Source organism: Astyanax mexicanus, chromosome 21, assembly GCF_023375975.1.
Source record: "Astyanax mexicanus isolate ESR-SI-001 chromosome 21, AstMex3_surface, whole genome shotgun sequence".
Taxonomy (NCBI): Eukaryota; Metazoa; Chordata; class Actinopteri; order Characiformes; family Acestrorhamphidae; genus Astyanax; species Astyanax mexicanus.
The window spans coordinates 20,053,260-20,066,322 of NC_064428.1; the positions used below are offsets into that span (position 1 = coordinate 20,053,260).

At 38.4% G+C, this 13,063-nt stretch overlaps 1 protein-coding gene across 1 annotated transcript in view; it reads right to left on the reverse strand.

Annotated features, from left to right (window-relative positions):
- Positions 1 to 13,063, reverse strand: part of LOC103036999 (rho GTPase-activating protein 20) — a 53,090-nt gene that overhangs the window by 10,257 nt on the left and 29,770 nt on the right. Inside the window, exons 4-13 of the mRNA XM_007254821.4 lie at positions 11,653 to 11,802; positions 8,760 to 8,801; positions 6,413 to 6,488; positions 6,235 to 6,309; positions 5,846 to 5,912; positions 4,486 to 4,683; positions 4,205 to 4,386; positions 2,806 to 2,970; positions 396 to 511; positions 90 to 279 (exon numbers count right to left, since the gene is read on the reverse strand). Of these exons, the coding sequence (XP_007254883.3) occupies positions 90 to 279; positions 396 to 511; positions 2,806 to 2,970; positions 4,205 to 4,386; positions 4,486 to 4,683; positions 5,846 to 5,912; positions 6,235 to 6,309; positions 6,413 to 6,488; positions 8,760 to 8,801; positions 11,653 to 11,802 (1,261 nt within the window). The remainder of the gene's footprint in view (positions 1 to 89; positions 280 to 395; positions 512 to 2,805; positions 2,971 to 4,204; positions 4,387 to 4,485; positions 4,684 to 5,845; positions 5,913 to 6,234; positions 6,310 to 6,412; positions 6,489 to 8,759; positions 8,802 to 11,652; positions 11,803 to 13,063) is intronic.

Sequence of the window (13,063 nt, forward strand, 5' to 3'; positions counted from 1 at the left end):
GCTAAACATTTTCTGTAGCCAAAAATCTAAAAAAATCCTAATTTCCAACATAGTTAGTAACCGCTGATCTGGATGAAAGACCAACCTACCTTTTTGGCACCTTCTCCTTCCATCTCAGGGCTGCTCTGTGCAGAGGAAGAGAGCATGCTGGGAGAAATGCAAACAGCAAGGTTGAAGGCATTCATCTGGTTTTCCTCAGCTCGGAGCTGGATGTTATAGAGCACTGCCAAAATGTGCTTCAGGAGGAGGATGTTCTCAGAGGGGAGTGAGGTCACCAAACTGAAAGATAGGTAGAAAGATTTAGTTTCAAATGAGATTTTTTTCCCATATTAGCTCTGGATTTTTAACTGTGATACTGAGTGTCTGATTGAGATGTGGTTTTAAAGCAGGTCTACCTCTGAATAGCCTGTAACTGGTTGTCTTCTGCTTCATCGGATGAATCCATGGTGGCCATCCACTTCTCATAGAGATCTGATAGTAACAAGCTGCCTGGAATGCTCCGCAGGAAGTCCTACAATGTTTAAAAAAAAACACAGGACATACAGGAGTTGGACAATGAAACTGAAACACCTGGTTTTAGACCACAATAATTTATTGTCCCGACGGACAGTTCTGGTGGAAACAGGAGAGTTGAGGTGCACATTGAATTCTGTCGTGATTTGAGCAGCTGTGATTTTATGTTTTTTGGATACAATCCGGGTTAGCCCCCGAACATCCCTTTCAGACAGCTTCCTCTTACAGCGTCCACAGTTAATCCTGTTGGATGTGGTTGGTCCTTCTTGGTGGTGTGCTGACATTACACTGGATACCGTGGCTCTTGATACATCACAAAATCTTGCTGTCTTGGTCACAGATGCGCCAGCAAGACGTGCACCAACAATTTGTCCTCTTTTGAACTCTGGTATGTCACCCATAATGTTGTGTGCATTGCAATATTTTGAGCAGAACTGTGCTCTTACCCTGATAATTGAAGCTTCACACTCTGCTCTTACTGGTGCAATGTGCAATTAATGAAGATTGGCCACCAGGCTGCTCCAATTTAGCCATTAAGCCTCCCACACTAAAATGACAGGTGTTTCAGTTTCATTGTCCAACTCCTGTATATCACAATACTGGACCACTAGCAAAATTCTCAAGTAGATTAGATTAGATTTCTTTTTATTGTGAATCATATGAATCTAAACTGTTTCTAAGCATTGCTAAAGATAACAAATATTCAAGCAGTGTTTACCAAACTTAATGGTTAATATATTGTAGATAGATTGGATATATAGATATATAGGATGGATGGATGGATGGACAGACAGATGGGTGGGTGGGTGGATAGATGGTTGGATGGAGTGACTGATGGATGGACTGCAATGGACTGCAATACTTTGATATTTGCTAATGATGATCCATGTGGAGCTGCATGTGCCAGCTGCTTAAATCTGATCATGCGATGCCACTCAGAGCACTTCTTAATTTGACTGACAGCAGTTTCTCAGAACAGCTTAAGGGTATTTAACAGGAGAGAGGATTACATTTCTCATTACCTTCCTGAGGTATAACACGATCACACAACATGACTCATATATAACACTGCTGGTGTAAGAGCAGAGCAGTACATGTACAATATCAATCACTGCCATAACTGAGATATATACTCAGAAATGCTTATATTGTACTTGAGAAACATCATGTGAATTTGAACACATACTGTATCTTTTTTTGTTGGAGTTTCAGGTATAGAGTGGCGTGAAAAAGTAATTAACCCCCTACCAATTTCTTTAGGTTTTGCTTTTATGTAAAATTTATATTTTTTGAATTATTAAACAAACTTTAAAATCCAATAAAGATAACCTGAGTAAATCTAAAAACACTTTTTAAATTATAATTTTATTTACTAAAGGAAGAAAAAAAAACAATGCAATCCAATCTAGTCCTGTGTGAAAAAGTTTTGGCCCCCTAAACCCAATAACTTGGTTGTGCCACTCTTAAGGCAACAACTGCAATCAAGCTTTACTGATAACTGGTAATGAGTCTTTCACATCTCTGTGGAGGAATTTCGGCTTTACTCTTCTTTACAGAATTGTTTTAATTTAGCCACATTGGACTTTGGGGTTTTCGAACATGAAATTACAGATGAAGCCAAATAGCTGTAAATACTGTTTCCTACATCTTCGAAAGTCTCTTGGAAACTGAAAAAAAAAAATGGGTACAGAAAGTCAGGTCTGGCTGACCCACCTGAAAACAGCACCTTTAGCTCAGCTTAACACTGGACTAAGTCTTCTTAGTTTTTGCAAGAAAGAGAAGAATTAGAGGTCTGACAGGAAAAGAACAGAAATAGTCATTGATAAGATGAGAAAATAAAAAAACAGCTTGTCTGGGCCATACAGCACTGCTACTGGACTACTAAACAGGACTGAACTTATTATTAAAGGAAAAAAAATGCATAGCCAAGCAATGGAAAAAAAATGATATGCAGTGTTCTGAGCAAATAAATATATTGTTTTTGTTCAGTGTGCTTATATAACAGCTTTTCCAGTAAGTCCGAACATGTGGGATGCATATGCAGTATTTTCTGAGGAACACAGAAACATAAACAGAAGGGCAAGTGTCACACGGACAGATAATAACGTCTGATAACAAACACACATCCATCTTTACAAGCAAATAAACATGCATGAAAAGAGGGAAGTCAGTAGCCATAGCTTCCATACAAAATAAGGCTTTCCTGATCATTTATGTAGCATGAATATACTGCAATAATATGTAATTCTGCAGTTTTATTCATTTATTTAGATATTACAGAAGAAAACTCACCTTAAACACAGCAGCAATCACAAAGATGGACTGACGGGCCAGCTGAATGTCCTGGAATCCAGAGTCCAGTATGTCTCGTAGCTCCCTGCACGCCTTGGCCCCGGCAGAGCGCCGGAAGATTCCCCGTGTGAACGGCCCCTCCTGGTACAGAAACACCAACATGTCCTACAAAAAAAAGATAACATACAGAAAACACAGTTAAAAAACAATATACAAATAATTGGACTTCAAGTTATTTAGCATTCTGTAACCTAACCTAACTTGCTCCTGAGCTCCCTCTAGAGTCTGCAAAAACATTCTCGTTTGGAGCTATGCTTAAATGACACGCTTTTCACATGCATTTCTGGACAAGCTGAGAGATACAGAACTGTTATTAAAAGTGACAGAAGCATGAAGACTGAAGTGATAAAAGTAATGTTACAAGAGTTTACAAAGTCCTGACTTAAAGTTACCATATTTTTCGCACTATAAGGCACACTTAAAATCCTTTAATTTCCCCCGAAATCATCAGTGCGTCTTATGTATGAATTTTTCCAGTCAGGTTGCAAGGAGCTGTAAAGCCACTCTGCTGAAGTGCTAACCGTGCTAAACGCTAGCTCTTTCGCCGTTCAGAGGTGGGTATTATCAGCCTGTAGCCTGCTGCTAACCCCAGATAGCACTGTTGGAGCAGCATTACCACGTAGCATTATTAAATGCTATATGGGATGAACCGCTAGCTAATATAGACCTGGCTTACCAGAACACTCAGTTTCCTCAATGGGCAGCATTTATTAGCACTAACTGCGGCTAGCTGCTAATGCTAATGCTGCTGCACCCAGCCTTAGATGAATCTGGAAATCTAAGCTCACTGTAAATAAATGGAAACGATTAAATTTGTGTAGATTAACAGAAATAAATCTGTGTAGATTAACATCCAGCTCTATGAAATCATGGGTGTGTTTTTTGGCGTAATATGATATAAACCAATCAGTGTGTCACTTGCCATTGCCTTTAAGAGCCAGGTGCGCTCTGACTTTGCTGCATTCCTATTTTAACAGCGCGGTGCTTTGTGAGTCTCAGCAGAGGATATTGATCTTATTTTATTCTTTATTCTGTTAATTGTTGAGTTAAAAGTCGGGTTTGAGCTCTGCACACCTATAGGAGTGGACTCTGATGATTGACTGTTGTCCTGGTTTTAATCAGTCAGTGGCGCACCTGTGTTTTCTGCCGCCTAAATAGCAACACACCAGAAATTTACCTGAACACACCTCACTCTCAGACCACCACACCCATCAGTGTAGATTTATTCCTAAACTTTGAAGCTGTTTTAACAGCGTTAAACTGTTGACAGGGTGTAAGATAGCAATGAGCATTGCATAAGCCAGGGTGTACGATAAGGTACTTAAATTCCAAAACTCACCATTATAGGCTTGGGGAGGCTGTTTTCCGTGCACACCACACTGAGCGGCAGGCCAAAGAGCCGACCAGTGGTGGGGAGAAAAGGAGACGGGGGTGGATCATCCAGCTGAGTGCTGGAGCCACGCCAAAAAGCCCAGTTGATGAGTGAACGGCGTCTCTTGAATGGCTTCTGGTCTGGATCAACTAAGCAATGTGAGAAGATAAAAACAATGCTTAGTACCAAGTAAAAGAAATATCAAACATTAATTAATAACATTCCAAAAGATTATAAAAGCACATTACCTGCAAAGGAGTGTCCTACAGCCACTCTACTCGGCTTGAGGATGAACTGACACTGGCTGTCGGTCTGTAACTGGTCAAAGAGCAGCTCCACTTCTTTGTCTTTGTCTGGTGGAGTAGTTGCTTCACTTTTCACATCACCGGTTTGACTCAGTGGCTCTCTTATGTGGCTCATTTGAATGCTGAAAGGATATTCATGACCTGTGCAGAGAAGAACAGAGTAAAAAATAAATGAGCATTTGGTATTAAAATGGTTCCAATATGACAATGTGTGTCCATGTGTGCGTAAAAAGTGGGGGTTCACAGCCAAGATAGCAATTAATGTCTTACTGTTGACATATGTCTAGGTTTATTGCAACCAGTGTTGAACCTGTGTTTTCCATTCCCACGATATTGGAAAAAAATTGACATTGCAATATTTTTTTTTATGATGATATATATCGCGATATTAAACAGCCCAGAACCTGTAACGTCACCAGCCCCACCAATGATCCGCGCGCTGTCTCGTGTACAAGCTCCGGACCGACCGAGAGCTGAGTCAGCGCTTTAGAGTCAGCCAATCACTCACTTGTATTTAATATCATATTAACACTGAGTATCATTATAAAATCTATAAATTCATAAACAGTAACTTACCAAGACCACAATTTTGTAAATGATAATAAAATATGTTGCAAAAATAAACCGTATTTTTCGCACTATAAGGCACATCATATTATAAGGCCCACTTTCAATGAACGTCTATTTTCTGGTCTATTTTTATATATACGGTGCACCGGATTATAAAGCACATTATGCACACTAGTAAGGAACAATGGTGTCGCCATGTTTTCCTTCTAATTCTGCAGGTCTCGCCGCTGGGTGGATGCTCAAAATGTGCTGTATTTTAGTTTTTTTTTGTAGCTTACTTCAGGGTCTTGGTAAGTTACTGCTTATGAAACTTTTTACAAACATTACAAACTTTTGCCATGTATGATACTCTTATTATATTTAATTTCTTTATATTTAAGTAAGAAATTAACAAAGCTTTAATGTTTTTTTTTTTGCAGTTGAATAGTCTTGAAAAAAAAAAGTTGTCATCACCATGAATATCACTATCGGAAAAATACCCAGAAATATTGTGATATTATTTTAGAGACGTATGTTATGTCCCTATTTACAATGTAAAAAAATAACAATAACAAAAAAGAAAACACTTTGAATAAGAACAGGAGTGTTTAAACTGTTGACTGGTACTGAATATTATCTTATTTTATTAAAATATCAACAGATTTCTAAATCACACACTTCTAGTCAGGTTGGTGTTTGACAACAGAATTAAAAAAATGCTATAAAACCCTAAAACCAATGATAGGAAACTCACCAATGAGAGGGTAAGGAGAGTTGTCTTTTCTGGAACTCACCCACAGCTGGTAGTCCTTCACACAACCCTGCATGCCAGAGAGAATCATTCAGAGAAATGTTGTGTACTGAGACAAAGAGCCCTGCAGGGGCACGTCTTTTCTCGGTACAGGTATTCGGTCTAAGGTTATATATACAAAGTTACCTACAGTACTCTGGAATTCTGTGTACTGTTAGTGGTACCTTGATTTTATTAAGAACATTTCTGTGCTGTCATTGCAGCCATAAGACTCAACAAACCACTGTTTATTTTCCCCTGCAGCCTTTTTTTTTTACACATAACTGACTAATCATGTACTTACATAAGAACTATTCTAAATATTCACACGCATGCAGTGTGCAGAAACTTACCACAATGCCGAACTGCTGCAGCGCCAGACGAGTAACTTCATTAGCACTGTCCGAATTACTCACAGCAAGGGTTTTCTATTTAACGAGAACAAATTTAATCAGATCAGTATCAGATCATTATTCAATATACCCAAAATTCCATGTAAATATTGAGTTTATTGAATGTAATAGCACCTACATATGAAAAGTCCTTGGTGTACACTCGAAGAGGGATTGTTTTGGGGTGATCCTTCTCTTTCTCGTCTTTTATCTGACTGCAGAGAATAAACAGAGGTGAAATTAAAACAATACTGAAAGATACAATTCTCTTAAATCACGAAAGCATGTAAAACATTCGATGTAGCATTGTTTTAATAAGTTTATGCAATGTCACAATATTTATTTCAATCCAGTGTTGCATTATTTTTTTACCAAGATCTTGCATTGATGATGGTAGAGTCTGATCACTGCATAAAAAAATGCATTAATGTAATAACCTGGTCTATATTCAGTATATTCAGGTAGTCAGCTGACATACTGTTGCTGAAACCTAGACCTGACCAACTGCAGCAACTCATTTGCTTAGTTAAATCCAGGTGGTGACTTTTTTGGGGGCCAGGCAGTGTATGTAAATCACTTATTTAACAATAAAAACCTACAAACACATTTTTTACAATGATTTTGAGATTCTTGAAACTAAAGGTATTTTTGGTGTCGTGAGGACGCAAAAAATATGCCCTGTGCAGATAAAAATGCGCAAAAGGCATGCACTAATTCTCTTAACTTATCGTGGGTGTGTTTTGGGCGTAATATGAAATAAACCAATCAGAGTGCCTGTTGTCATTCCCTTTGAGAGCAAGCTAAGCTAAACTCTGATTTGAGATCTGCATTGGGTCTTGACAGTGTTGCGCTTTTACAGGTCTATTTTAATGGTGCGGGTGCAATGCGTGAAAATAGATTGTTGAAAGGGTGTAAGATAGCAACAAGCTTTACGACATGCATTGCGCAAGGTGTACAATAGGGCCCCCATAACATTGTACTTATGACTATTTGTATAATTATACTATATTTCCGAAACCCTTTGTAACTATTTTTCTTAATTGCATAAGGAGTAGGGATAGAAAACACTCTTTAACACAAAATGCCTCATAACCTTGGATTAAAGAACATTTGTAAAAAAATCGTATTTTTCCCAAAACCCTTTGTAACTATCTAATTTGTAATTTATTACATGTATAAGGGGTGGTTTTCCTAAACGTCCCAAATTATAAGTTCTTCATATCCTTGTACTTAAAAACATTCAAACAATTATTAGCTTTTCCTAAACCCATTCTATCTTATTTTTTATTTATTACAGTTACAAGGAGTGGGTTTGAAAATCATTTATATTGCTAAGCACTTAGTAACATTGTCCTTAAGGACATTTAACATTTATCAGCATTACCCAAAACCCTTTGTAATTATCTTATTTGCGATTTATTAAATTTAGAAGGGGTGTGTTTCCAATACCATATTTTTTGCACTATAAGGCGCATTAAAATACTTACATTTTTACCAAAAATCGACAGTGTGCCTTATAATCTGGTGCTCCTTATGTACAAATTTTACCAGTCAGGTATTAAGGAGCAGTAAAGACACTCCACTAAAGTACAGAGTAATACAGGAGTTTCAGGTTAGTTCTCCAGCAGTATTAGCATTAGCCGCTAACCGTGCTAGCCATTTGGCTGTTCAGAGGTGTGTATTATCGGACTGTAGCCTGCGTATTTACCGTGTTAAAACAGCTATGTGGCATGAGCCGCTAATTAATACCGCCCTGGCTTACTGGAACACTTAGGATTCGACAGTATAGCGCTGTCAGGCAGTTAGGCAGCATTAGCGGTTAGCTGCTAATGCTAATGCTCCAGCCTTAGTGAAAATCTGGAAATCTAAGCTTATTGTAAATAAACGGCAGCACTTTACTCACCCAAATAAACAGTTTTCAGAAGAGAAATCTGTGTAGATTAATATCTAGTGCTGGTTTGACTTGTCTGACTCAGCTAAAAATGTTTTTTTTTTTAAGAATTACAGTTTTGTTTACTTAGCTTAGCTCTACAGGTCTGAATTAGAAGGGAAACACAGCGACACCCCTGTTTTTAACAAGTGCCGCTTAAAATGTGCCTGATAATCTGGTGCACTTTGTGTTTAAAAAAATACCAGAAAATAGACGTTTATTGATAGTGCACCTTATAATCCGGTGCGACTTATAGTCCATAAAATATGGTAATACTTTCTCAAACCCTCTGTAACTATCTAATTGATTTATTAATTTTATAAGGACTGGGTTCCAAAACATTCTTTTTAGTGAAGTACTTCATAACCTTGCATTTAAGAACCTTTGTAAAATTATAAGCTTTTCCCGAAATCCCTTTGTAACTTATTTGTGATTTATTCAATTTATAAGAGATGAGATTCCAAAACATTTAAAATGCTAAAAACAGAATGGATTCTCTGGCTATTACTTGACATTTTTCCCCACAACAAACATTTTTTTCTCAGTCCCACTGTACCTTTTCATAAGGGAGAGCCACTTTTCCTTCTGTTCCACAGAGCTGATGGAGAAAAACAAAAAACAAAACATAAAATCTTTAATCAATAAAGCCCACTGTTAGAGAACTATCATCTGAGCAGCGTTATCACCCTCTGGAAGCTATTCACAGAACATGGTCATGCTCTTCAGCTGGGTTACTTCTGCTTCAGGGTTTAATAGATTTAATCCAGAATCCATATCAGTTCAGCTTTTGGCTTGTTCTCCTTGTAAATAAGTTAAAAAACATGAGCATGGTCTAATCAGGCCTGATTCTGATTCCAGAATCAGTATTATATAGATGCAGTCTTTAATTGAGGCAATTAACATAGTTTTTCAAAAACTAAAAATATATCTTTAAAACAGGGCAATATCATCACGAACAAATCAACATGTTTGCAATTCTAGGTCAACCACTTTTTTTTATCAAATGCTTATTTTGGCTAAAACAGTCTTTCCATAAAAGGATGGACACATGCATGACAGGGAATTAAAAGTGAAAATATAAAGTGTTTAAGATAGAAAGTATAAATAAGCAATAATACACTCAAGGCTCATGCTATAACATGTAATATTGGCACTGCAGCAGCGCACCTGATCTTCAACCAACCAAAACGGGCACATATTACACCACTGCTTATTGAGCTTCACTGGCTACCGGTTGCTGCTCACATTGAATTCTAAGCTCTTACAATCGCCTACAAGTTTGTGACAGAACAGGCTCCCTCCAACTTGCACTCGCTCCTAAAGGCTTATGATTTCCCTTTATCTTAATCATCAGAATGCAAATGCCATGTTCTCTATATTAACAATAAAGCTGCATTTAGCAGAAGTTGCTAATGCTGCTAATGATTTTAGACATGCGGAGTAAATCTTCCATTTAGATATAAAACAGTAGGCCACACAGTGTCTAAAACCCATATGATGGTAAGCTTGAAAATGATCTACCCACAGTTTGACGCACAGCATGAGACTTGAAACTGTCACAATGGGGGTGACCCAGGCAAGTAGACGAGGAGACGGACGCAAGTGCAGGTAAGGGCGAAAATAAATGATTTATTAAATAAATAACAAATAAACAAAGAAACAAGTAAACACGTAACAAAGATAATAAACCAAAATAAACGAGGGAAACTAGAGAACATAAATAAACTAGAGATAATGAAAATAATAAACAAAAAGGGAATATATACAAGGATCTAGGGAACATGAAATAAAACAAGAAACTAGAAATAAACAAGGAAATAAACTATAAACGAGAAAACAAGAAATAAACAAGAAACAAGGAACTAAGGCTATGAGAGACACTGAGAAACGCTTTGAAACACAGAGAGAGACGAACGACAGGTGAATGTGCAAAGACCGACGAAGGACAAGTGACAGAGGAGATCTATTTAACCAAACAGGAAACACACTAGAATAGGAAACACCTGGGGCTAGGGGGCGGAGCTACAAATTGACACAGGTGGAAAAGTACTGAAACAGAACACAGGGGTACAGGTCACGTGGGACACACACAGAGACATGAGACAAGACCAGGATGTGACAGAAACATATTGCCTGCATTGGAACCAATGGGCCATCATCTTATAATACTGAGCTTGACCATGCTGGTCGACCAGGATGACCATGATGGAAAGAATACCAGTATATGGTACGTTTTCTCTTTGATGAGCACCTTTTTATCCACATTGATCATCAAAGAAAATACCAGTGATACAGTGGCTTGCAAAGGTATTCGTACCCATTGAACCTTTTCACATTTTGTCACCTTACAACCACAAACTTAAATGTATTTTATTGAGATTTTAGGTAATTGACCAACACAAAGTGGCACATAAGTGTGAAGTGGAATGATACATGGTTTTCAAAATTTTAATCAAATAAAAATCTGAAAAGTGTAACATGCAAAAGTATTCAGCCCCCTTTACTCTAAAACCCCTAAATAAAACCAGTGCCATCAAATGCTTTCAGAAGTCGCTTAATTAGTTAATAGAGTGCAGCTGTGTGTAATTTAGTCTAAGTATAAATACACCTGTTCTGTGAAAACATTTTTTTTAGGGAACACTAGTGAACAAACAGCATCATAAAGACCAAGGAACTCACCAGACAGGTCAGAGATAAAGTTGTGGAGAAGTTTAAAGCAGGGTTAGGTTATAAAGAAAACATATCCCAAGCTTTGTGCATCCCAAGGAGCACTGTTTAATCCATCATCCAAAAATGGGAAAAAATATTCTGCAACTGCAAACCTAACAAGTCATGGCAGTCCAAACATACTGACAGATCGAGCAAGGAGAGCACTGGTCAGAGAAGCAGCCAAGAGGCCCATGGTCACTCTGGAGGAGCTGCAGAAATCCACAGCTCAGGTAAGGGAGTATTTCTGTCCACAGGACCACTATAAGTTGTGCACATTACAAATTTCAAAGAAAGACGTGGAAGAAGGTGCTGTGTTTAGATGAGACCAAAGTTAAACATTTTGGCCTAAATACAAAGAGCTTTGTGTGGCAGAAAAGAGACACTGCTTATCACCCTAAACACACCATCCCCACTGTGAAACATGGTGGTGGCAGCATCATGCTGTGGGAATGGTTTTCTTCAGCAGTAACAGGGAAGCTGGTCAGAGTTAATGGAAAGAGGGCAATCCTTAAAGAAAACCAGTTTAAAGCAAATGACTAGAAACAGGGAAGGAGATTCTTCTTCCAGCAAGATAATGACCCTAAACATACTTTACAGAGCTGTAAAGTTTGTGGTTGTAAGGTGACAAATGTAATAATAGGAAGTTATGCAGAAATCCTGATGTCTGTAATTGGTGCCTCTTTTGTAAATTTAGTAATAGTGAAAGGTCAAAATGGCAAACGGTCAAAAGTGTACACTACCTGAATGTAGCCACACAGTTGCAGGTGGGCCAACCCATGACGAAGCTTTTTTCAGGACTGTTACTTCCCTCACACACTTCATCCATACAGTTCGCCGTCCACATTTCACAGACACGTGCCTGGGCTTTCAGCTTGAAGTTTGTTGAAGATCTGTACATGAAAAAAAAAAAAAGAGACAGAAACCCCCTAATGGTAAACAGCGTGTGGTTTTTACATTTAAATGCCCAGCATATCAAAGCAAAATCTGCAGTTATGCTGCATGTGATCTGTGTTTTTGGTAAGATTAACAGGAATTGCATTAACCATAGGTGTTGGGCAAGTCATGAAACCAACCGCAATATAGCCAAGGCAAACATATGACTGGTACTTTATTAGCACTTTCAAAACACACTTTCAGTTCCCACTCGACATCTGCCCCAACTATCACCATCAAGATCTCGCTTAGTCATTTTACTGACTGTCTCACAGTGTAGAACAGAAAATGAAAGAGTGATAACCATGTGCAGACATAGGGTCTTGTTTTCTAAACCTGTTATAAATAAACCAGCCCAGCCCAGTATGTTTTACAGCTTAAAATGAACCAGTTTTGGGTTTATTCTTACGTTTAACCCCTTGTGCAACGTGACATTTATTTTTACTTGATGGCCTGTGTAATGGCCCATAATAACCCTAGGAGGGTGAAGATGAGCACATGCCTTCAATGAGCCCAATACTCTGCAATACTGTCAGCCCTGATGCTGTCAGTCTGCCCATTCAGGACAATATTTCTCCTAAAGACTCCATTTCCCAGCATTCTCAGCCCATGAATTACAATGATTTGGCTGAACATGTGACTCTGCAGCATTCAGCCTCTCCCTCTTTCTGATTGCTCATTTCCCACACCTGTTTGTATCTGTATAAATAGCCCTTTGTTCCCTTGGTTCTCTGACAAATATTATCTGGTTTACTAGCTTTGTTACTACGTGGTTTCCTTGCTTTCTTACCTTATTGTTTTCGACCCTTTTCTGCTCTAAGTTAACTCACTTGTCTAGCCCTCTAGTTCTGCTGTTTATTTTTTGTTACCAACCTTGCTTTCCTCTCTGACTACTCTCTTGCCTCATTCCTTTACTCCTGACTGTTTAAGCGTGTACTGGCTCTCAATCGTGCTCTCTCGGACTCTGGCTACTGATGGAAGCAGCATGAAGTGGGATTCAAACCAACAATCATCTGATGATTCATGACTTTTACTTGACCTATTTTCTAAACAGTTTGGAAGGCCTGTGTAATGGCCCATAATAACACTAGTAGGATGAAGAAGAGCATATTCCTTATACCCTTATTCCCTTCGATACATGTGAAGACAGACAAAGGCTCTTTTCAGTTAGTGCTCTCAGAGGAAAGCACCAGATCCCCAGCTCTGATACATCAGCTA